This window comes from Neolamprologus multifasciatus, chromosome 6 (genome assembly GCF_963576455.1).
Source record: "Neolamprologus multifasciatus chromosome 6, fNeoMul1.2, whole genome shotgun sequence".
NCBI classification, from domain to species: domain Eukaryota; kingdom Metazoa; phylum Chordata; class Actinopteri; order Cichliformes; family Cichlidae; genus Neolamprologus; species Neolamprologus multifasciatus.
In genome coordinates this window covers 29,967,818-29,992,588 of record NC_140444.1, presented here as the reverse complement: position 1 = coordinate 29,992,588, position 24,771 = coordinate 29,967,818, and the positions used below count along the sequence as shown (strand labels likewise).

The window sequence follows — 24,771 nt, the reverse complement described above, 5'->3', positions numbered from 1 at the left end:
AGTGACTTTGAATGTTCCATGGTTGTTGGTGACAGACAGACGGCTCGGGGTATTTCAGAAACTGCTGATCTGCTGGGATTTTCCCACACAGTCATCGCTAAGGTGTTACAAACAAAATATGCAGAAGAGCATCTCTGAAAGCACAACACATTGAATCTTGGACTGCAGCAGCAGAAGACTACACCACATGTGCCACTGCTGTCAGCTAAGAACCAATAAATTTGGACAACAGATGGGAAAATGTTTCATGGCTGATGAGTCTCGATTTCTGCTGCAACATTTAGAAGGCGAATTGTTGCTGTGCATGTTCATCCATTTATGAGTACAGTGTACTCATCTTTCTTTTCTTTTCTTTCTGATATGTTTATTGATTAGCATTCAAATATCTCAGTGAAGACAGAACAAAGATTTACCACAAAGCAAGAAAGCATGAGACAAGGCTAATCAAAAGGTATTGGCTGAAGCATTTGCTTATTACGCCAACCCTTTTAACAAAAGATCTTTTAGCATGCAGCTCCTGTACACAGGGCTCGAAGCAAATAATAAAATTCAATTCAATTCAATTTCATTTATATAGTGCCAAATCACAACAAATGTCGCCTCAAGGCGCTTCATAGATACAGAGAGAAAAGCCCAACAATCATATGACCCCATATGACATATGACCCATCTCCTGATGGCTGCTTCCATTGGGATAATGCACCATGTCACAAAGTTCAAATCTTCTCAGGCTGCTTTTTTGAAGATGACAATGAGTTCACTGTACTCATTTCCACAGTCACCAGATCTATAAATAGAGCGCTTTTGGGATGTGGTGAAATTCACATCATGGACAAATCTACACTATCTGTGTGATGCTATCATGGCAACATGGGCCACAATTTCCTGCACCTTTCGGAATCTTTGCTACGATTAATTAAAGCAGCCCTGAAGGTGAAGGGGGAGGGGCTAAAGTGTCCGGAAAGTGTCTATTTTGGGGTAAGAATTTGAAACGAACCCCCCAACCGGATGTATTGCATTATTTTTTAACTGTCCTGTAGCTGGTAAATAATATAATATGAAATTTTAATTATATAGCTTTTATACCTGGTAAGCTCACGGTTATTTTGGGCTTTTAATGATTTCTCTAACTTTCATTTACATCTGTTATGACTTTTTAAAAAGTAAGAGTGCACAAGCTTGAGTTTATTTTGGATTTTTTCTGATCCACACAGGGTCACATATACACATACATAGACTCAATGGATTGCCATTGTTCTGACATCCGGTGTCAAAGTCCAAAGAACTCACGGACAGCCCACGTGTTTTATGGTCAGACATGATAAAGATTGAACTATTTGGTCACAGTGACAAGAGTAGGAGTTTGGGGGAGTAAAACTACAGAACACTGTACCAACTGCTGACAAGCACAGTGGTAAGCACAGTGACAAGCACATCATGCTCTGGGACTATTTTGCTGCCGGTGCTACTGGTGCATTGAAGAAAGTGGATGAAATTTATGAAGATGGAAGAATGCCTTAAAATTCTTAAGTTTCACCTCAAACTCAAAACTGTTCAATGTTTTAATAATTATTTAAAAGGACACATCAAAACTGGTTTTGGATTGGATAAAGCAGGCTAACATCAAAACTCTAAAATCTTGTTCCCAAACCCCCTTTTAAATATTTGTCAACAAACATTTAAAAGCCGGGTTCATGCCCGATCAACTTGTTTAAATTCACCACCAATTCTGACAAGAATTACGATTAAATATCAGGACAGAATTATGACAAAAGCTTGCTGATGATTATCAAAAAGGATCTGGTCATCTTTCTAGGGGACGTTTAACACGGACAGCTGACGTTCACATCCATGATGAGTGTAAGTAAACTTCTGGCCTTTAGTAATTTTATTACTACAGGATCCATTTCAGTAATATACTCGAGTGTATTTCCAACACTGCATACTTTTTAAAAACATGGTCTGTTGTTTTGAGCCACATTTGTGGCTTAAAGTAGATAAAATGTACAGAAAATAAAGAATTCACAAATGTTTAATGTAAATCTTAAAACCAACTTTAGTAAGATTTCTTTTCTATATAACAAATACAACATAAACATACATAAACAAGCTGCAGTAATAAAACACACATTCCCAGTCTGACGTTACAGTGACCTAAAAGGAGCTCTAGGGTGTGACGTGTTAGAAAGCTTGTACAGCAGCCACTGGTTTATGGTACATGCTCAGTTTACAGTATATGAAAGCTCATGTTTTTGGATTTTTATGTTAAATTTACTCAAGCTGAAGGTAAATTCCTGAAATGCACTACAGTTTACAGCAGTAACCAAATCAGCTAAATGAAGGGAACGTGTCCGTGCCCCACCATGACGCTGAAACACCCCAATGTCTTTATGTCAATGCAGACTGAAACAAAGATGTTTATATTTGATTAAAAAGTCGTCTAAAAGTCCGTTTTTAGCAGCAGCGCGAGTTCTGACTGTAGCAGTATAAAGTCACGTCTCCGTTGTGATGTCCAGTCACCAGCGTGTTTAATCCCCCCCATCGAGCCAGCTGCCAGCCTTCACTCTCTGGAGCCCACACCATCCTCGAAGCCCCCGGGTGCCCGAGCTCCCACACACAGGCGCAGCCGTTCTGACTCAGGCCCACCACGCCGGAGCCACTGACGTCGGCTTCACACAGCCTGTAGAGCAAAGTGACAGATGTAAATATGCCAGTGTGTTTGAAAAGTGACGCAGAAACACAAACCTCGTCGTCCATTCCTCATCTCACCTGCCGGCCCAGGTTTCCGGTGGGTACAGCTGATTAGCGGGGATGGATTTTCCACTTAGAGGGTTAATGGCGACCAAGGAGAAAAAGGCAGTCTTAGGATCTTTTATTTTTCCTTCTTTCTCTTCGTCTTCTAAAGAGCTTAGAAACTGATGCTGCAGCAGGACAAACAACACTCCCTGTGCACAAACACGCAAAGGACTTACATCACGTAAAGAATGACAGCGTTACAGGGGCATGGTTTTTTTTTGTTTTTACTGTTTTTACTTACACAGGAGGAATATCCTCTGAGGCAGGCTGTGTGAGAAAAACCCTCTCCAAAGAGGACTCTGCACAGCAGCTGTCCAGTATTTAGATTCCTACAACAAACAGAAACAACTTAACTGTAAGCGGGAGCAGCTTCGAGGTAAAGATGAAGCTGCTGATGAAATCACATTTCTTTCTATCAAAAACAAAACAACAGGATTACATTTTGTTTTGTGTTATTTAAGCTGTTTTTTCTGTCTGTAGGGGGCAGCAGAAACAAACAGATGAGTCTTTAAACTTCCTCTTGTCCCATCTGTTGTCAGTTGATACACTGACTGGTCCCGATGGAGCACAAGGCTACTGATGTCATTAGCTCTGTTTGAATAACTGATTCTAACAACATCGGAACCGAACGAAGACGAGAGCAGCCAAAGAGAAACCCAAAACAGAATTCAGCAGTCTTGATCTTTAAATTAGACTTTTTATCATCACATTTATGTTTACCAGACAAAAAGGTGTCCGCCCTCATCTGTACCAATGAGAGCATCAGGAAGTCCGTCAACTGGTGCAAGCGCTCCCACGCAAACGCCTGGAGATACCAGAGTCTGAGAGCTTGGTGAGCTGAGAAAAAAAAAGAGAAGTGAGACACGAATCGTGACAACTCTATGTAAGCTTCTGACCCCAAATGCAGATGTAGTCTCTGACATCGACACAATGAGAGGCGACAGCGGAGAGGAAAACTGTGATGTGTTACCTGTAGTCTGACAGCGTAAACACCTGCAGAGTGGAACCTGTGGCTGAGTGGGAGGTGGTCACCACTCTGGACCGGGACACACCAATCACTGCCTGAAGAATCCCCTCACAGAGCAATATTTGCATGAGGCTGGAGCATGACAGCACTCTGTGCACACAGACAACATACAAATATTTTACAAACTATACTGAACTTAATGAAAACTGCTCGTTTGCACAGGCGAAACAAAAGCACACCCCGTGATTCAGCAGCTTGTAGAACCGCCTTTAGCAGGGATAACTTGAAATAATGGTTTCCTGTATGACTTTGTCAGTCTCTCACATCGTTGTGGAGGAATTTTGGTCCACTCTTTTTTACAGTGTTGCTTCAGTTCATTTAGGTCTGCAAGCACAGCTCTCTTAAGGTCCTGCCCCAGCATTTGGTTGAAGCTGAGGTCTGGACTTTGACGGCATCGTTGCACCTGAATTCTTTTCTTTTTCAGATATTGTGTTATAGATTTGCTGCTCGACTTGGAATCATTGTCCTGCTGTATGAACCGATTTGGGACACGCTTTAGGTGTCAGACAGATTCCCTCACATTTGATTCTTAAATACTTTAATCAACTTAACGACTGCAAGGTGCCCTGGTCCTGTGACTGCAAAGCAAGTCAGAAACATCACCCGTGCTTTACAGCTGGTATGAGCTGTTTGTGCCGATGTGCTGTGTTTGGTTTTCTCCAAATATGTTGCTGTGCATTGTTGCCAAACATCTCTACTTTTGTTGAGAGGCTTTCTATTGGCAAACCTTCCAAACAAACCACACATTTTCTGTATTTTTCTAATTGTAATGTCATGAACTTCAACATTTTAATTGAGGCCTGTAGAATTTGAGATGCAGCTCTTGGCTTTTTTTTTTAGTTTCTCTGAATAACAACCAAAAACGTCTACTTGTATTGAGGTGCTAACACTTCATGATGATAATGATCAGTTAATCAAGTGCATTTAATCAGTAGCCCCTGGCTGGTCCTTACCCTCTTAATACCTATGGAAGCAGGAAGGGTTTACTTAGTTTTTACATGACAGTACATGGTAGAGATAATCATTCACAGTTTAGTATTCACCTCACTTCTCTGATTTCCAGCTGACCCAGAGTCACACAGATCAGCCCAGCAGCATCCGGGACATGAAACACACTGATCACTGGCTGCAAATAAACACCAATTACTGCCATGTGATTTTATGCATCTCCCAAACATTCAAACTGCAGTTTACTAATCAAATTTATGTATAATTGATATTGTTTGTGCAATAACACTGGGCTACAACAAAGATGAAACTTATTCTAATACGTGGATTCTTTACGCTCATCTTTAATTATGTATTTATTGTATAGCTAGGGCTCCTGGCAGATTACTGAAACCAGGTGTTAATCAGTGGAACAGTAAAAAAGAAAAAGTAGTTCTAGCTAATGTTCAAACCTCCACAGAGTCATTCTGATATGCAGGCCCATGAGAAACTCACCTCACTAAAGGTCCAGGTGTGTATTAATTTCCATTCAGATGCTGAAGCTTGACTCCAAAGGCACACTGCCCACTTTCCTGCTGCTGCTACACACAAAGTGTCTGAGGATCCAGGAAAACAGCAAGCATCTACCAGAATGCCTCCTGCTGCAGCCTGAACACACACAAAAAACTGTAACTCACTCAAGAACGATGTCACGGATGCTTTAGATGCTATAGATGCACACACCCTTAAATTATATTTAATCTAAATAATAATCTTTAACTATACAGCAACAGATAAAACAGTTTTTACCCTCAATGTGTGCATGTGTCTAATTACAAGTTTTTCTTTCGTTTCCTCTGTTCTCAGGTCCAGCTGATGGCCAGAGGGACTCAGGGAAGTAGTGAGTTCAACTGTGTGATGCTGATTGGCCCTAACTGGTGGCTTAGATAAATGGTGGATCTCTCCAGATGGAGAGAGAGCAGAGGGGCTAGGAGGGAGGTAAGTGATGGAGGGACAGGGAGACAGGGGTGGAGGAGAGAGAACCTGTCTGGAAGGGCTGTGTGGTGGAGGCAGGTTGAGATAAGGGGCAGAGGGGGAGGAGATCAGAGGGAGGCTGCAGGTGACAGGGTGGGGGGTGAGACCTAGGGAGGGTAGTTTTGGGCTGGTACTTAGGGTGGATGAAGGCAGGTGTGGGGTTATAAAGAGGGAGGGTGCTGAAGCCAGAGGGGAACTCAACATGAGCTGAGTGATGACACCGTGTGAAGATTTGGTCTGATTTTCAGGGAGTCTGTTTGGAGACTTCAGAGGTTCTCCTGGAGGGTTTGTTTCATTACATGCTTGTATATCAGCGCAGCTGCTGGAGGAGACTTCCTCTACAGGTGACTCAAAGGAAACCAGCTCAGTGGTAACTTTATCTTCTTCACTGTGATTTATACACCTTAGATCCTCTAAAGCATGGACCACACCATAATATGTTTGTTTTTCGGGTTCAGGATGTTTTACTTTAAGTTTTTCTGGGTGATTGATGACATCATCATTCTCTGTGCAGACCGGTCTGTCTGCAGAGTTCATGAGAGTCTGAAGTTCAATATGAGAGTTCACAATCACAGTTTCCTTACAGACAGTACACTTTTGCCCCACTGGCTCTGTTGGGCTAGAGTGAGTCTCTGCCAAGCTGTTTTCAGTCTGCTGCTCTTCAGTGAAGGAGTGCTTCATCACTTTATCTGTAAGCCTGTGTTCTTCTGATAGACTCCAGATGTTTATGGACTGGGTAGCAGCCAGCTGTTCTGCATTATGACCTGGTGAACTTGCAATTGTGGGTGTGAGGCTTAGCGGGAGAGGAAGAGGCGTCGCTGCATCGGCGCCGGTGCATCGAAAGTCAAAGCGGCGCCAGCTGCTGCGTGTGTTGTAAGATGGGGATGAGAAAGGTTCAACTGCAGATTCTCCAGTGACTTGGCGAAGCTTGAGGAGCTTCAGGGAGGCAAACTGGTCATCTGGGAGATGAAAATCTTGGTGGGTGTCCAAGTTCATCAGCGGGCCAGACAACAGAGAGGGAAGACGAAGCAGAGACGTTTGAGCCGGTGACAAGGAGGGCAAGAGCAGAGAACGCCAGCTCGATGTGCCTGAAGAACACAAAGTGGAAAATAAAAGCTTCAGTCAAAAACATGCTCGTCACTGTATATAGAACCTGTTATGTATATACTGGGTGATGACCTGACTGAAGGAACAACCTGTCAGTCATCATGTCAGCAGGTCTGTTCAGGGAACTTTAAAACAGTTAAACTGACACCAGACACCAAGCCAAACTTTCAGTGCACATCTACATTCATCTCTTCACAAAATAGCCTCTGTGTCATCTTAGATGCACTTCTTCTTGTATCAAAAGAAGAAGTGCAGCTCTCTGCATTGGCTGTGGTTTCCTTCACACAACAAAAGTTTCCAGTTTCCATCCTTATAATTAACCTAATGCCGTCATTTCTTTGGCATTTCTACCACTTTAATCACCACCATATGGCAACTGTGCACTGAGGGTTAGGATTCAAGCTGAAGACAGAAGGTTCTTTTTGAAGGGTTATTATGGAAAAAATTAAAAGAGTGCATGCAAAGTGTGACACACTAAATTAAAAATTGCGGCTGTATATTGCAGCAATAATGTATTGCTGTCACAAACTCTCACAGCAAACTGTGCATTCAAGTGGGTCTCAGCAACATGTTTGGGAATTATCAGGAACTTTCTGCTGATCTCTTATTTCCCAAGGGACTGCACAGCAGATGGATGCACGCTTGATTTGGCCCAGATTTTAAACCATCTCCTCCCAGTCTTAAACCAAGGATGTTTTGCATGTAAGGCAAATGTGTTAACCACTACACTGCAGAGGCACTCATTGCTTTATACCACTACATAACTGCATCCGAACATTGTGCTGTATCAAAATGTGCAACGCAAATAATATTTTTAATGCTGTCTCTTTGGCCACAACAGTGAAATTAATCCAAAAGTCTTTGAGATGAGTCTCTCCGATTTCTGTGATGTTTTTATAATCTGAACGTGTGGAATATGTGTCAGATAAAGCACATAAACATGAACATAACCTCAAGGAGGAAGGTTGTTTTAGAAATGGGTGTAAATAGATCTTGCGCTCACCCTTTTGTCACAATTCACTTTATAGAGTGAACATAGGTCTCAGGGTATTTTTATAATGATGCACAGACACATAGACAAAGACTGATACCAGAGCCCAACAAATATATGACCAATAATGATAGACAGTTGTCATTTAAACATGCAATATATGAGCCAATATTTCTTTCTTTCAGCCACATGAAAAAACAGATTATTTTAACGTTTGTTGTATGTGGTTATTTACGAGTCCTTACTGAGGTAATGTAATAATGCTGTTAAAAAGTTCACTAGTTTCACTGGGACAACAAATCAGAGATTATTCATTAACTGCTGACTCTGCTCAGATTAGCTGGTTGTTGTATTTGTGGCTTTCGAAACAGGGACCTTGGAGAGTGCCCTCCTAACAAGTTATTTCATGTCTTTCTTAAAATTTTAATTTATCAGCCATTATAAATGCAGATACAGATCTATCAGCAAATAGCTGATATTACCCGAAATATACGCTGGGCTCTATTTGATTCATACTCATACAAGTCTTACTTTGGTTCATGTGTGGAGATCTGTTAGCCTTGTTGTTCCTCTTCATAAAGATTTCATAGACCTTCTCTGGATGTCCAGAGGCAGAGCTGGAAGAAGCTCTATTATCTCCAGAAGTAAGCGGAGGATCAGTGATGTGTGTGGGCACGTGCTGTGGTTCATCTGTTGCTGGGTTGGTTTCTCCTGGGATTGGGCAGGGCTCTGGTCCTTCAGCTCCTTGGAGAGACTGACAGGAAGAGACTGGAATGTCTGTAGGTTGGGGATCATCTGAGGTTTGCTCACCTGGTGACTGATGTGTGTTCAAACTAAAAGAGGCTCGTCCGGTCTGAGATCTCCCTCTCCCCGTGCCTCTCTTCCTCTTCCGGCCTCGTGCTGGACGAGCAGACGTGGGCGAAAAACTAGAGTCCATCTGACAAGCTGAAATCTCACCAGAGTTCTGGCTGTGTTCAGCAGATGCACACACAGATGCAACAGCCTGTGATGGTTTGTTAGGGTCCCCAGATGCAGTTGTTAGAGAGAAGAAATCTGTCTGAGTGTGCGGCTGTGAAAGGTCGCTGCTCTGTGTGCTCCTGTTCTGTCCTTTGGCACGACCTCGGCTCCTGCGATGTCGTCCCCTGCTCAGCTGGGACTCTATTACAGCCTGCATGTCAGGCTGGCTCTGTGAAAATGTCATTCGTCTTGTGGTTCGAACATAGTATTCCACTGGGAAAAGTAGTCCCTCCACTAATGTACAGGAGTCCATAAGGCTCCCACTTTTTCCACCTCCAGTAAACTCATTCTTTTCCTCTTTTACTTCCACACTATAATCACACATTTTTTTACTTTCTGTTTTGTCCCCTACATTTTGTTCAGTGTCTTTACTAATGTTCTCTTCATTCCGTCCTCTACTATTTCCACCATCCTCTCCTCTCGCCCCTTCTTTTCTCGGTTTGTTTTGTGTGCCATCCTGCCCCCTGTTTTCAGTTTGTGTTGTGAGCAACAATGACTCAGGTTCTTTCTCCCCTTCACCTTTTTCCTCAGCATCTTTTTCCTTTTGTTCTAGGGATCTAGGGATGTCTTTTCCCTGAATATCTCCTGATTCAGTGTATCCATGTGTGCTCCAGTGTGTAAGCAGCAGAGAGGGAGACTCAGAATCTGTACCAGAAAAAAGCTCTTCACTTTCATTTACAGCATCTGCTTCATCTGATGTGAGTTTCTCCTCCTCTCCTGCTCTTTTGGCACTTTCCATCCCCTCACCCTGCTCCTGTCCCTTTTCATTGTTCTCTGTGCTCCTACTTTCCCAGCGTAGGCGGCTGCGTCGTGACCTGAGGCGCAGGGAAGAACCTGTTCTATAACCTGTAGGTTCAGCATGGCTGAGATCTGGCGTTTGCGGGCAAGCATCAGATGGCAGTGAGAACCTGATCACCTGGTTTCTCCTTGAGTTGTCAGATTCAGCTTGACCTGGCAAAAAATCAGATGATTTGTGAATTTCACTTTCTACTTTTATTACAGGCCAAACATGCTGTGCCTCTGACAGTAATAACAGTGTAGTCTCATCCATATGACAAAGCAAATGTCCCATGATCAAGTGTTACCTTCAGTGTGTCTCTGACTCCGAGTTAAGCCCTGAGCTGTGTCACTGCTGCTGTTTAGTATCAATGAAGAAGGATTGAGACGGAGATTTGATGCAGCCTCCGTGTCTCTTTGCTCCAGGTGGTTTTGTTCAGCGATCTTGCTCCTCACATGTCTCTGTACTGCCTCCAAGCGCTCGGCACGCTGTTTGCAGATGTATGCATATATATGAGACAAAAAGGCTCTTTACATTTTCCTTTTTATAGCACAGTGAAATACACTCACCTGCAGTCTCTGGGCTGTCCTGAGATATTCCCTTTGTAATTCAGCCAACTTCCTACGAAGCTGAGAAAAAACAACATTAATCTCAGGGGTCATGGCAGCATTTCATGTGGCTCAGGTGTGAGGACAAGTGCAGGTTACCTTCTCCTTATCATCAGAATGCAGCGTAGATCTCAGCTGCTCCTCACAGTGCAGAATATCTCCCACAGTGGTCTCCATGCTGCTCTCTGGTCACAGCAACACACGACTAAGACTTAAATGTAGCCATGACACGGCTTCTATGGCACTAGCACAGCTGGCAGACGTAACCTTTGCCATATAAATTTCCTTAAAACTTTAGCTCACTTGACAATAACGTGATTTTTCTTGAACTGAAAAACCCACACGAAACATAAACGTTAGCAGCCAACAGCGGAAGCTTACACCGCTATTGATAAACACCGATACTTTATTAAACGTGCAACTTGCCTTTTACTGTAGTTCATACTATTTCAGAAGGTGAGCTCTTCAGCGACTACACCGGGCTACAAGTTTATTTTGACGGTCGATTTGGCAGCTATCGATTTAGTTCTAATTTCCCGCGACTCACATCGCCAGGCACGAGCAGTAGAGCGCCGATGAGTCGATCAGCGGTAGGTAAGTGAACCCAAAGCGTCTCTGCCGCCCCCTCGTGTCTGGCTGCAGTGTAGGTCATAAACTAAGGAGCTTGGAAAGAAAAGCGGCTGGACTTCTTTACGTTTCTTGAAGACGTTTCACCTCCAGGAGCTTCTTCAGTTCTAACACAGATGGTGGAGAGTCCCAGGTCATAAACCCCGCCACCTGTTACCCCAAAGATTCCTTTTAAAATTATTAAAAGGAATCTTTGGGGATTCCTTTTAATAATTTGATGACAGCTTTGATTGTCAGCTTCAGAAATAAAGTTGTTTGACAGCATTAAATAAAACCTGGTGTAAAGTCAAAGTCCTGTATTTAAATGCTGATCTGAAAACTTTAATCAGGAATTCTTTTACAGTGCATTTTGCCATAGAGAATAATATTTTAAAGATATCATTTCTCTCTGAGTCTCTGTGCATTATCTGAGGATCATGTGAAGTATTTTAACATTACACAAAGCAAAGGTCACTCTATTACAGTGTTCAAAAAGTGCTGTTTTTGTTTAACATCAGTGGGGGATCTATGGTGGACGCCTGAAGACGATTTCCCTCTGAGGAGGCTGCTGGTGAAGATGTTTCTGACATGATTTCTACCTCACTTGGTCAACAGAACATCTGGCACAGGATAGCGGTGAAGAAAGAGAGGGAGAAAGCGCCTCTAAACCTCTGGACGCAGGAATCCAGGCCCAGCTTGGTCCTGATGATCTCCCTCACCCATTACCCCCTCCAGGGTATTTATAGCTATTGATAACAAAGCAGATTCTGGGTCCTGCTGTTAAATGAAAATAATAAATTGTGCTTCTATGAAACCTTTGCTGATGTGTTTATAAGTCGAACATTTTATTTAAAGTTTTCAGGCTCCAGAGCTCTCAATCTGCAATGGATATAAAACTGTTTAAATCTTCAGCTTGATATCATTGTCAGTCTTATGCTAAAATCTCAAAAGACAATATTACATTTCCAGATTTAATTTTGATATTATCAGCAACTCTGGGCCTCTGTGGAGACTCAAAAATATTGTCAAACATATTGACAATGAGAGCAACACAAGTGTGTAGCATCACTAACTAGCTCACAACAAGCCTACCACAGCGCCCGTGCTAACTGTTAAACTTACAAAATCATGTTAGCTTATATCAGTAAAAATGAAATGCATCAAATTGCTGCCAAACAAATTTTTTTCAGCCTGCTGAAATTCTTTGAAACATTATTAGCAGTAAAAAATTACCAAACTGCCTACAAAAAAATCAAAACAAGGCCAAAGTATTTTAACTGGGCTAAAAATGCAAATAATGTAACAAAAACTTTGAATGACTTAAATAACTTAATTAATGAATAATTAATCAATATTTTATTTATTTATTAATTAAAAATCCTTAATGATAATAGGTGACACGAGGTGATTTTATTGCATAACCTTTATTAAAATAGATTACTATTACAGTTTTATTAGTGGAAAGATAGACGGGTTTTGTACAGAGCCGAGCCGTACAGACGTGATGGAGTTCTCTCTGAACAAATTAGAGTGTCTTGGACTGGTGAGAATAAAACAATGAAGTAAAGCAATGCTATGTTGTCTTGTAAGTGTGAATCCTGCTCGTTTAGCAGTCTGCATAGGATAACAAATTAAAATCTGCATCAATTAAATTGAACTGGGCTACAGTTTCTTTATATTCAGAAACATAACGTCCTATAAAGGAGAACATAGATACACTATATTGTCAAAAGTATTCACTCAGTGATCCAAATTTATGAATTCCTGCATGCAAACCGTTTCTACAAACATTTGTGAAAGAATGGCTCGCTCTCAGGAGCCTTCAGATCAGCTCAAGAGCAGTATGTAGAGAGCTTCATGGAAAGGGTTTCCATCCAAGCTTTACATTAACAGAATGCAGAAAGCAAAGCGTTGGATGCAGTGGTGAAAATGTGGGTTTGGACCGTATTTGTCTGACTGCATTGTGCCAAGTGTAAAGTTTGGTGGAGGGAGGATTATGGTGTGGCTTTTTTTTTCAGGAGTTTGGCCTTAGTTAAGAGAAATATACTCTTAATGCTTCCGCATACCAAGATATTTTGGATAATTTCATGCTTCCAGCTGATTTTGGGAACTGTTCTAACATCTCTGAGCACTAGTAGAGAAAGCTAGGTCCATTAAGACATTGAAGTTGGGTGTAGAAAACCTTGACTGGCCTCCTCATCCAACATCATTGTCTGACCTTAGAAATGTGCTTCAGGAAGAATGATCAAAATTCCCAGAAACACATTCCTAAACCTTGTGGAAAGCCTCCCCCGAAGAGTTGAAGCTGTTATAACTTCAAAGAGTGGACTAGCATCATATTGAACACTATGGATTATGAATGTGATGTCACTCAATGTGATATGAATGCAAAGGAGGATAAGTGAATACTTTTGGGAGTATAGTGTATTTCTCTTCACTACAATGCAGACTGCATATCAACAGCATGAAATGTGAAAAGTGACAAAAAAACTATTTGAAAATGTTAGTGTAAGATTAGATTTCTTATAGTCTTCTTTATTTGTGATTGATTTGCAACTTTGGGTTGTTCATATTAGCAAAATGCATTTTTTGCAAAAGCCCACATATTGCGTGGTAGACACTCATAGTGTTTGAATTATTATTCAGACTGTTGTGCAAAACATTGTTCAAGCCTAGTTTGGTGAAATTCTCCATTTCCTCATGAACCCAAAGGTGAGGCACTTCAGGACGGGCATGCCGACGTTCATCAAAGGACGCAGGGTAAATAGCATGCAGTACAAGGCCTGGAGAGACAGGCGTCCAGTTTCATCGCCATATTTCAGCGCTAAAAGGGGTGAGTACAGCGGGTTGGTCAGATTGTGGAAATATGGATTGCTGGCTTCGATCATGCTCATTGTACGCTACAAAGAAAGATAAGACAAATGGGAAGACACCATCTGCAGTCAGACTTAAAGGATTAATCCAAGAAGGAGTCAGATGGATTAGGCTGAGTGAGTCATAATGACACAGTTTATGAACTTACTTTGGCAATGTGATCAGGTGTTTGTCCGAGTATCTCAAAGATATCCACAGCACCAGGGAGATAGAAATTCCTGAAGTCATTCACTGTGTCAGGATCAACACTAGGCCACTCCTTCTCTTTCATGCCCTGAAGCATCTTTACTTCAAATTCTGTGTGCACGGGGCCTGGCTCCAGCATTGATAATCTGCGGAGAGAAAAACACACAACAAAGAAGTAAACCACATGGCTTAATTAAATAGATTCAAATGAGCTTTAACAGTTTTAAACACAAGTTTGCTCGGATGGATTTTTGACACAACTGGATAGTTAAACTGTTTTGAATTAAAAAATGAGGGGAAAAACCCCCCAAACCAAAACATTTTTATGCTGTTCTGTTGGTTTTATCGGTTCTTTGTTTAATCCCTTTTTTCAGATTGAAATTCAACTAACTAAATTTTTGGACAGTGGATTGCCATGTAAGTTTTTTTTAGAGTAAGTCATCTAACATGCCTGTTGATCCCTGAAATGTTCCTCTAGTTCGGCCATTACATTGATATTTATTGTTTTTTGTGAAATGCCTCGAGGTTATTAGACGGATCCTCTTGGGACCATAAATGTTTGCACAAAATGTCACGATAATGTTGAATATTTGTTGAACATTTCAGTTTGCACCAAAATAGTAGTGTACCAACCAAAACAGTAACATGAAGCAGTTATTTGTATATTTATTTTTGCAGCTTATCCTGCTTGATGCTGGAATTAGGGCGAGGCCTCTTTGATTGACAGGTATCCCAGCACAGGTACTTACAGCCTGCTAGACGGTCACTACTTCAGAGCATTAAACCGAACTTCTGCACCATGTGTGCTGTTGGAGCCTTTTGAAGCTTTATTTAATGGATAATCTAAGTAATATTATGATTCGCTGTTTGGTACAGGCCATCCAAGAAGTTTGGGTTTTTGGACAGTAATCTGTCCATTACTTGGCGCTGATTAGGAGATATGTATACATTTTTTTGCTGCATTTTGTGGAGTCCAAAATCCCTGGATAATGTCACGGAGTCTACATCCATCTTTTATACTCTCTACAGGCGGGCCTACCTTGACAGATTACTACACTAAAATGTAATGTTCCTAAATCAGTTCCACCCCATGCTTTGCCTTCAAAATGTCAACAGTGTGACGGTGAAAAAACTTTCAGCTTGAGGCTTCCCAAACTAATGGAAATTCAGTGACTAATGGGTAACCTCAAAGTTTGTTTGTTCATCTTTTATTCACAGCCACTGATTATTGTCTTTTTAACAGTCAGTTGTACTCACATGACATTAAAACTCAAAAGCTGCGCAGCCAGACCCTCGCAGAAGCCCTCAAGAGCAAACTTGGAAGCTGCGTATACCTCGTTAAACGCCACCCCTGTGAAAAACAAAGCGTACATGTAACCTCACAGATCGGCTGTTCACACATGTTTCTGAAGTCATACACATTATCTTTTCATATGTCCGCACTTCCATTAGCCTGCCGTCCACCCGCCTAACCGTCAAACTGAAGCTGACAGACGTGTTACTTCCCCCGCCACACCTCCTCTCCCTTCATACGTCTACATCTGCTCACCTTGGAGTCCCATCACACTGCTCATCACTATGATGCGTCCCGCTCTCCTATTCTTCATGTCAGGCATCACCTCCTTGATCAGGCGAACTGATCCATAGAAGTTGGTCTCAAAGACGTTGTTCATCTCGTCCATAGGGATGCTCTCCACTGGACCCACCAGGCCGATGCCTGCATTACTTACTGGTTTGGAGAAAAAGGATGAATTGAAGAAAAGGGTATGATCAACACCAGGTTTGGACATTTTAGCATTCCAAAGTATAGTGATGCTTTCATTGTACTGACTGAGGATGTCTATGTGTCGATCTTTGATGCTGTCGACACACTGTTTCACCGACTCGTCACTGCAGACGTCCAGTTCAGCCACAAAAAGAGTTTTGCCGTACAAATCCCCAGCAGCTTTCACCAGATTATCTTTACGTTTCAGGTCACGCATCGTAGCTATTACTGCAGACAACATGGTGACAGAAAAGAGAAAAAAGACAAAAAACAATAAGCTGGGATTAATGTTCACATATTTTGTTATCTTAGCCTCATCCTGTGATTTGTTTCATCTCTAGCAGCTCTGCAAAAACAAGATTGCCACAGAAACGCGACATTTTTATTTAACCATTATTTACAGGTAATCCCACTGAGACTCAGTGTCTCATTTGTTTCTGTCATCTTTTTCAGACACACTTATTAAAATTACGACAATAAAAGAAACAATAAATGTTTACACAGTGATATCAAAAGCAGGAACAAGTTCCCAGTGATGATTTCACAAGGACATGGAAATGCAGTCGTGCTGAGAAGTGGCAAAAACATTGGTTTGCTGAGTTTAGCCACTGCCATCCCATCCATCTAGAGCCATCACGCTATAAAGAAGACCTCCTCTGTGAAAACTGGAGAGAAACCCTGCCGCAAGCCAAAAACAAGGACAGGGCTTCTCTCTACAAACTCGAATTGGCAACTGCATGTTGCCCTTGACAAACAACTGAAGTTTCTGCAACATAATGTCACGACTTCACTCCAGCCATCAGAGATGATCATCGTCTTAGCTGACAGAACACCTGATCACACTGGAACTCAGGAGCTGGAAGATCTATAAGCCCGTAGAGGTTGGCTGGAGAGGTTTTGCAGGACTGTTCCTCTGGAAAGGCCTTAATCGACCAAATCCAAGATTGAACCCATATGGAAAAGATATATATAAATCTTATAAAGTTTGTATCTGTCTTGTGTGAAACTTGTATGAAAAGCATACAAGAGTAAAAACAGATATAAGATCCCTTGAAAAATTATATAATGAAACTTGTATGTTTTGGATACTTACTAAAACAATATATGAAAGTAATGAGAAAGTGGCCACTTTCATGAGTTAAGTCATATAGGTTTTTACTATTTCTTTTCCATATGGGAAGCCACGGCCAAAACCACTGGATGGCTTTGGATTAAAAGCTGATCCATGAGTAGCTTGTTTGGATGCAAGTCTGGGCTTGATCAGCCCTTGCTGTATTACCCAGGCGACAGTGTCTGATTTTGAACGACCAGACCAAAACAGCCCTGTAACCCCTGAGAACCTAGAAGATGTATCTTACGCACCGTGAACCAATGCAACCTTCCATCTGTAAAAAAATGATTAGGAAACTGCAGGCAAAATGTTTATATGCAGACAACATTGCAGAGTCAGACTAAGTTCAGTGTCTACGGCTGTATTCAAACTGACAAGGTATGAATGAGCACAAAAACAGTGTTTGTTATTTCAGAGAACGAAAGGCTCTGGTGCAGCATCAAAATAGGATTTACACACATTTTTAAGCTTTTACGTGAGAATTTTCAATCTGAATGAGCCTGTCCTTGTGTACATGCCTGTGGCAGAGGGGTGGTGCTCTGCTGGAGAGGAGGGTTGGTGCAGCGGGCTCAAGGGGCACTGCCAGGATGGCTGGCAGGGAAGCTGAAAGCACTTTAGAAAATGCATTTTCCCTGTTTCAGTGATGCCGGACATGGAGGAGAGGGAAGTGCAGGTGGCGATGGCTGGAAAGTGGCCGCAAAGCACAAAATACTATATATAAAGCTATCAATAAAACAGTTCTCACAGCTCTTACTGTTCACAATGCGATCAACAGCTGTGAGTCAGGTGGAATAACATCCTATAGGTAAACATACAGGATAAAGTCCACACACATGGCCTTCATCATGTGCGCACATGCCTACTTTTCATGACTCAAACACGACTCATTTATTAGTTGTCACGTTCTAAATAGCAGAAGGGAAATCTATGCTATAGATAGCCACCATAGTAATGATAAACCTTAAGTAGCTTTCTGTGATGATACATAGTATGCAGACTGGGATTAGCCTTGCCATGACACATCACCTGCCTGCTCTAAGAATAGCCCGGTCAGCCTTCACAGCCTCGTCCGTGAGATCCTTGAGTAAAGCAATTATTACACTAACTGTGGCTGGCCTCCTGTTTTTACCTATTGTCTGATGTTTTAAGATACTAAGGTCTAAATTGGCAACACAGACAGCTACACAGCATCATGTAGCGAGCTAGGAGAGTGTTTCCTTTCACTGCAAAATGCAGTTTCTGGCCTTAATGTTGGAGCAATACCCTGAGCACCACTGACAATCACTGACCGCTTCGAAGTCCATAATCTTTCTAGTTACATTTTTCATCCTCTGAACAAGTAATTCTTGGCTATGGTTCTAGAGGTAAAGCAGGACATGTGCTAATCTGAAGGTTGGTGATTTGATCCCTCACTGCTCTAGTCTGGATGCCAAAGTCTACTTTTGAGTTTCCCAATACATTAATCATTGTGTGATTGAGTGAATGTGACATGTTGTATGAAGCACTCTAAGTGCTCGATCAAATTGGAAAAGTGCTATATACAAACCAGTTCATTTACCATTTAACATAAGATAAGACAAGATAGCCTTTAATAGTCCCACAGTTAAGAAATTAACATTGTTACAGCAGCAGAGTATAAGAATGCATTTTTTCCCATGTTATGATATCATTGTTTATGACTGTTTAATAGTATCAAAAGACACAGAGAGGCTTTAATATGACTAGCAGGAGAAATGGAACAGTAGAAAGGCAGCATTACATACATATATAATTAGCTGTGACTGGGTGATGTAATGATTTTTAACACAGGCCGTGAGTTCCTTCAGTTTGGTATTGGATGTAACAGACAGGGCGTAGGAGGCAGCCTTTGAAGGAGTGCGCGCAGCCTTGATTTGGATTAGATCTGGTCTGATGCTGCAGAGTCTTAGTTTCTCTGGCAAAACTCGACGTGCTGTATTTCAGTGCAGACTGGCAAAAAATTGCCTCTCATGCTGGCGCACATGTCTGTAACAAGCTGTGCAAGTATTGGAGATCTGTTTTGTAGAGCTAACAGGTTTTTTGGCGATAACCTGAGAAAATAACAGCAGTTCTCTTCAGGAAATATATATGATATATGTGGCAGAATACTGTTGATGAGGACATGAACCATTTCCTTTAAATTTCCTCAAATCATTTGTATTTGCACCTCCGCTTTTGCATTTCTGAAGCAAAGACCTGGAGGTCAACGGTCAACTTTGACCTTTGACCTCCAGGTTCTACATAAAGTAAAAATTTCAGCCAATAGCTTTGTAAGAGACTTATTTGTTTTTTAAGAGTGTTGCATTACAAACACGATCATTTTACAACTTAACAACACTAAAAAAAAGACAGAGGATAAAGCTCCTGTGATAAATTATATTAGTTTTTAATTATTTCACTGAACTTTGTCTGTTTCCCTATGTCTTATAACACAACTGTAGCCTGTTCACATGCCAGACCAGTTAAAATCTAATATATAGGTATCATCTACCTTCCTCACTCATGTACCCACCGTGATAGCGCTGCTTTTCATCCTCGGCCAGCATTACAGCAATCCTCAGGCCAATGCCGGAGGAACAGCCTGTGATCAGCACCACTTTCTGCCCATGTCTCTCCATGGCTCTGCTCAAACTGATACTAGCAGACAAGCAGCTCAGCAGGATGAGTGATACTTTCAGATGAAAGCCATTATAAGAGGATAAACTCAGATAGGGAGTCACATGGACAGGCCACACAGCACACAATGCATGAAGACTGGGATTATCCAACAGCTTTGCAGGTATAATATAACTGTTAAAACTGAAAAAAAGGACAGTAGCATGTGGAAGAACCATACACAACCACAGCAGCCTGTCACCTCATCATTGCAACTACCTTGGTCACACACTACTGTCCCATTCTTCAACCAGCATTTGTCATATCACCCAGTACGGTTGTGTTGGTCACTCTGGCACAAACAGGTTGTGATCCACAAGTGTTCAGTGGGGTTGAGGTGGCTCCATTACATCCTGTAATGTGTGTCTTACATCCATTATATGGAGCCTGGCCTTCAGTTTGGAGATTCAAAAAAATGCTGTAGCTTGGCTTTGCAGAACACCATTTTCAGGTTACCCTGTGGCATGAGCCATGTCCAGATCAGTCACATGTGTCTGTGCCATGTGCCTGCGTGGAGCAGACACCAACTGTAGCAGGGTTCTGCTGCTGGTGCCAGTCAGGAGTCAGCACCTGGGGTACCAGAAGTTCAAACAAAAGTCAACACCAGAACAAGCTTTTTGGTACTGGCAGAGAAGTTTGGCAAGTTCTTCATGGGCGCAACTCAGATACTCAACTTTGCTGCTCAACCCACAAATGCATTTTTCTAATAAATGTGACACCATTTTAGGGGAAATAAAAAGATTTTCCAATGGTGTAATTTTTGTTGCTAAGAAGCATTGTTACAACAAAGAAATAATCCACAAAAACAATTTTTTGTACTTTTTGTGTTAAGTTTAGATGTCAGCTTGTGTAGATCTCCACCAAGAAATTTGGCGACTCCCAGTGGTCAACATGATTACTTTCAATAGATAAACTTAAATTACTGAAATGTACTCAAAATATAAAGGGCAGTGTTGCTCTAGCAGCATAAAGGATAAAAATATTATAATCTACAATAAAAACAACTTTGACAAAAGTACCAATTGTCCATACTGAAGGCCTTATAAGTGAGGCACTGCAAAATGTTATATACAGTAAACTGAAAAAAAAAGGCCATGTTGGATTTACTTGCTTCAGTAGTGGACATTGGTTGCACACAAATGTTTTGCTTTGGCAGAAACGTAAACAACTGAGTTAAATCAACACAACTTTTTCATATTCAATAAACATGTGCATTTTGTGTTCATAAAACGTGATTGAAACATGTTTAAATGAAGTAAGTTGAGCTCTTGGAATATTTTAATCCTTCACAATTTTGTCATTTTTTTTCAACACTATTCAATAACTTTTACCCCAGTACTACTTGGTCACTTAAATACGACATGTTGTCTTCATATTACATAATGTTCAACAAAGTCTAGAGTCTGGTTACCATAAAAATTGAATGGATCTACAACTTCCTCCTATCTTTATCCTGGTTGCAGGGGGTTGGGAAATAACCCTGAAGTGATAGGTTACAAGGCAGGGTACACCCTGGACAGCTCACGAGTCTATCGCAAACAACTATTTGCACTTACATTGACAGGTAATTTAGAATCACCAATTAACTCTAACAACTGCTTGACTTTTAACTGTGGGAAGAAACCAGAATACTCAGAGAGAACCCAGTGCAAACTAGCCAGATTGTGGATTTGAACCCAGGACCTTCTTACTGTGAAGCACTAACCACCATGCCACCAATCTAGACTTAACAAAAGTAGGAAAGCTATGATTTCAAGGCTTGATGCAGAATTCTTTTGTACATTTTTGTCTTTGACAGGTTAAACCACAATAAATAGCAATAGCATACACGTGGTGTATGTGTAGTTGTCTGCCTCTTATAACTCCAGTGATTTTCCTGCAGTTTGACATCTCGCGCGATCTTGTGAATTTCATGAGTTCAGCAACTAACCACTCTTACTAGATTGTATCAGGTCATCTCAACAAGAACAATATAAGTTGTTGAATTTCGTACAGATCCTTCATGATTTAATTACGTTCATAGAAACATGAAATTATTGTGTTCAAATTACAGGTCAGACTTTTTTAATGTAACAACCACCCAATTTACCTTTTTCAGTATACCAAAAAAAGTAGAGGCGGCTGCTCGACTTGACTGAGATGGATGCCTTCCTGAAACTAGAGATGGCACGATACCACTTTTTTATGTCCGATACCGATACCGATATCATAAATTTGGATATCTGCCGATACCGATATGAATCCGATATAGTGTGTTTTTTAATCAACAAAACGTTTTTTTAATATCTTGCTGCATTTTGTATAAGTTTATACTCAAGTTTAAATAAATAACAACACTAAAGCTATTCTGTTATACCTGTATGTAAAAAATACACTGCATCCAAAATAAGTCATAGTTCAGCAACACTGATCAATCTAATAAAGTTAAACCTGCTCCATCCTCCCTATTCTGGTATTTTAAAGAGTACTTAGAAGAAATTTTAAGCAACCTAACTAATAGGGTTGCAAACTCCCAGCAAAAAAAAAAAAAAAATAGGGAACCACCCTCCACCTCATGATGCTTAATCGATGTAATCAAATTTAATTTGATGCAGGGGGAAAATGCACAAAAATAAATTATTTTTCAAGAATAATTAAATAGATTCAACATCTTTCTTCAACAGAATTGCAGACTGCACAGATGGTATCTTCCCAAAGGAAAAAGTAGTATAGCTTACTAGGGTATATTAGACTTAACAGTTACTATATACAGTAATGGACTTCTATATATTTTACATCATATTAAAACTTTGGGTGTAAGAGTCAGATAATTATTTATTAAAAACTAGACATTTTAAATGAGAATAAGAAAGAAAAGTATGTCTTTGTGCCCCCTTTTCCCTGTTCATGCCCTATCGGCCCCCCTGGCTAAACTTTGCTAGATCCGCCCCTGCACAATTACCAGCCGTCAGCTACGTAGAAAAGGATCCTGGTCTAGAAAGTAATATTAAATAAATTCTAACAACAGCTTATCAAGCTTAAACGTGCTGCTGTTGTTCAGCCGCTGGTTTCCTCTTTCTGGTGAGAAGTGGGCCAAAAACTAAGAAGAGAGACGGACTCGCGACAGAAAAGCCGATCAGCTGATCATTAAGCAGTTTCAAGATTGAAGTAGCAGCAGGAGAGAGAGAGAGAGAGGCAGTCGCTCCAGGTATGGTTGTTAAGCTTAACGTGGGAATGCTTTACAGACATTCAGAGATGAACTTACACACTTGCTTTACTTCTCTCTGGGAAAACTTCCTCATAGATGAAATGCTGGTTTGCTAGCAAGGCTACAAATACACACAGCCGCTCTATCACGTGATGCACACTGCTGCTACGTGTTACGGTTATGAGCCGAGTTACGCCGCGTAGCAAGTTTTGTGAGGTGCTTTTTTGATATTTAATGGATCGGATTACATTTTTTATTTCTCGCCGATATCCGATCCAGTAATTTGGGTCAGTATCGGACCGATACCGATACGTAATATCGGATCGGTCCATCTCTACCTGAAACCACTATCCAAAGCACGTGAGACTGAAATCCCGTGCAGTGTCGTAAGTTATTGACTTACTTCACTCGAACATGATATGAACAATTTAATCTAGCCTCTCTGCATATCATGTAGTTTCTACACTATATAGTTACACTTAGCTTTAAAGCATGAGGCACTTGTGTTAAATACATGCAAGATGCTTACATAAATCCAAGAGCTGGCCAATCCCTTTTTTTCAGTGTAAAGAGAATTCTAGCAAATAGTGTAAATGGCATTAATAAATGTACACCACTAATCTAAGAAGAACAGCAAAAATGTTTGATACAAAAATTTGTAAATGTGTGTGGAAACTGTGAAAGCCTGACAGGTGTGTTTACCTGTCACAAAAAGGAGAGAAGTCGGAGTGTTTTTTAGAGAATGGTATGAATGATTTCCTGATGCGTTCTTCATGGCAGAGAGGTTGAAGAAGGAGAAGGAGCTCAGCCCCCTCTGTAGTGAGGAGTTGTGGGGGTGAGATGGGTTATCCATTGTGACTACTCCAGATTCATTATGTGCATTAAGTTGTTGAGTCTGATCAATTTACTTTGGCTTTTGTTCTAAGACAAAGAAATAAGACCATTAGCACAATGGTGTGGATTCTTTTTTATTTTAGAGCACAAACATATACACACACGCACTTCAACACAAGACAGTAGCTTCCAGTCATACATTTAAGACAACCTACCTGAAGCAGGAGGTACAGGGACTTGGGAAATATGCCTGGAATCTATTCTCTTCTCCAGAAAATCAGCATGCACGTGTGCCAGAATCCAATTGAGTCTTGTTGCCAAAACAGTGCTGTTACTTGAATAGCTCCTAATAATTATGACTAATAATATCACAAGTGCCTTTAAATATGAGATCATTTCCCTCTAGTAGGCTATGTTACCGAAAACATGAGAGTCTGATCATAAGCAACGTGCCGAAAATTGTGCTTACAAAGGAAATAATTGCTCTTTCCTTCTGATACTTTGTAATTCTCTGAGATAACTTACAGTATGTTGCCAAAAGTGTTTCTGTAGAAATAAAATAGAATAAAACTGAATTTATTTTAAGCCCAATCACAAAAACTGTAATGGGATACCAGATTTGTGGAAAACCTGCAGCCAGATCACTCCATAAATAATAATAATAATAATAATAATAATAATAATAATAATAATAATAATAATAGTAGAAAATTACCCTTGTGCACTTTTTATGACAATATCCGTTGAAATCTGGTCAAAAATTTGCATGCACATACACAAAAAAAGGGAAAGAAAAATACCTTTTAGACATAACAAATGCAAATGAAGCATTTCACAGCAGTTCACAGTCTGTTAGACTTCTTCCTTCATAAAGTTCTTGTACTCCCAGTGAGCTGCTTTAACTTTTGATAAGTTTCTGCAGAAATCAGGGAGCCTATTTTTCTTTTATCGTGCACATGTGAGAAGGCTATGGTGTGCGTCTGAAGAGAGCGTGGGGTGGGCAAAGACAGACAGGCACTGGAATTTGGAATCTGCAGCGGCATATTTTTATTAGTTGGGCAGCACCGCTGTCCTGTCCTAGCATGCTGTGTATGTGTGCCTTCAGAGGGGGGGGGGGAAGAGCAGTCAGTGCAAAGTGGCACACTCGTGTTTGTAAAAGAGAGCAGTTTCCCCCCCTTGTAGGTTATTATTAATATTAAAGTCTAATAACAAAAAAGTGTGCATGTGCTCGTGCATGCCATCGCTGTAT

The 24,771-nt window shown here is 40.9% G+C and overlaps 2 protein-coding genes across 3 annotated transcripts; both read right to left on the bottom strand.

Annotated features, from left to right (window-relative positions):
- Positions 1-1,090: 1,090 nt before the first annotated feature.
- Positions 1,091-11,293, bottom strand: palb2 (partner and localizer of BRCA2). Of its 2 annotated transcripts, XM_085163477.1 has the most exons (12): positions 10,386-11,293; positions 10,248-10,307; positions 9,986-10,166; positions 8,415-9,851; positions 5,561-6,873; positions 5,267-5,419; positions 4,867-4,949; positions 3,767-3,913; positions 3,517-3,633; positions 3,038-3,125; positions 2,770-2,945; positions 1,091-2,680 (listed from the first exon to the last, which is right to left on the bottom strand). In XM_085163477.1, exons 1-12 carry the CDS (start codon positions 10,461-10,463, stop codon positions 2,455-2,457), a joined length of 4,059 nt encoding a protein of 1,352 aa, XP_085019603.1. In that variant the 5' UTR covers positions 10,464-11,293; the 3' UTR covers positions 1,091-2,454. The 2 variants fall into 2 exon arrangements, 1 of the variants encoding a protein (XP_085019603.1); XR_014874641.1 differs by lacking the exons at positions 1,091-2,680; positions 2,770-2,945; positions 3,038-3,125; positions 4,867-4,949 and having other exon boundaries at positions 3,521-3,633.
- Positions 11,294-13,197: 1,904 nt separating this feature from the next.
- Positions 13,198-19,519, bottom strand: LOC146517283 (retinol dehydrogenase 8-like). The gene is made up of 6 exons (XM_085163475.1): positions 19,359-19,519; positions 15,784-15,945; positions 15,502-15,681; positions 15,210-15,303; positions 13,915-14,098; positions 13,198-13,792 (listed from the first exon to the last, which is right to left on the bottom strand). The coding sequence occupies exons 1-6, from the start codon at positions 19,462-19,464 to the stop codon at positions 13,565-13,567; spliced, it is 954 nt and encodes a 317-aa protein (XP_085019601.1). The 5' UTR covers positions 19,465-19,519; the 3' UTR covers positions 13,198-13,564.
- Positions 19,520-24,771: the final 5,252 nt, after the last annotated feature.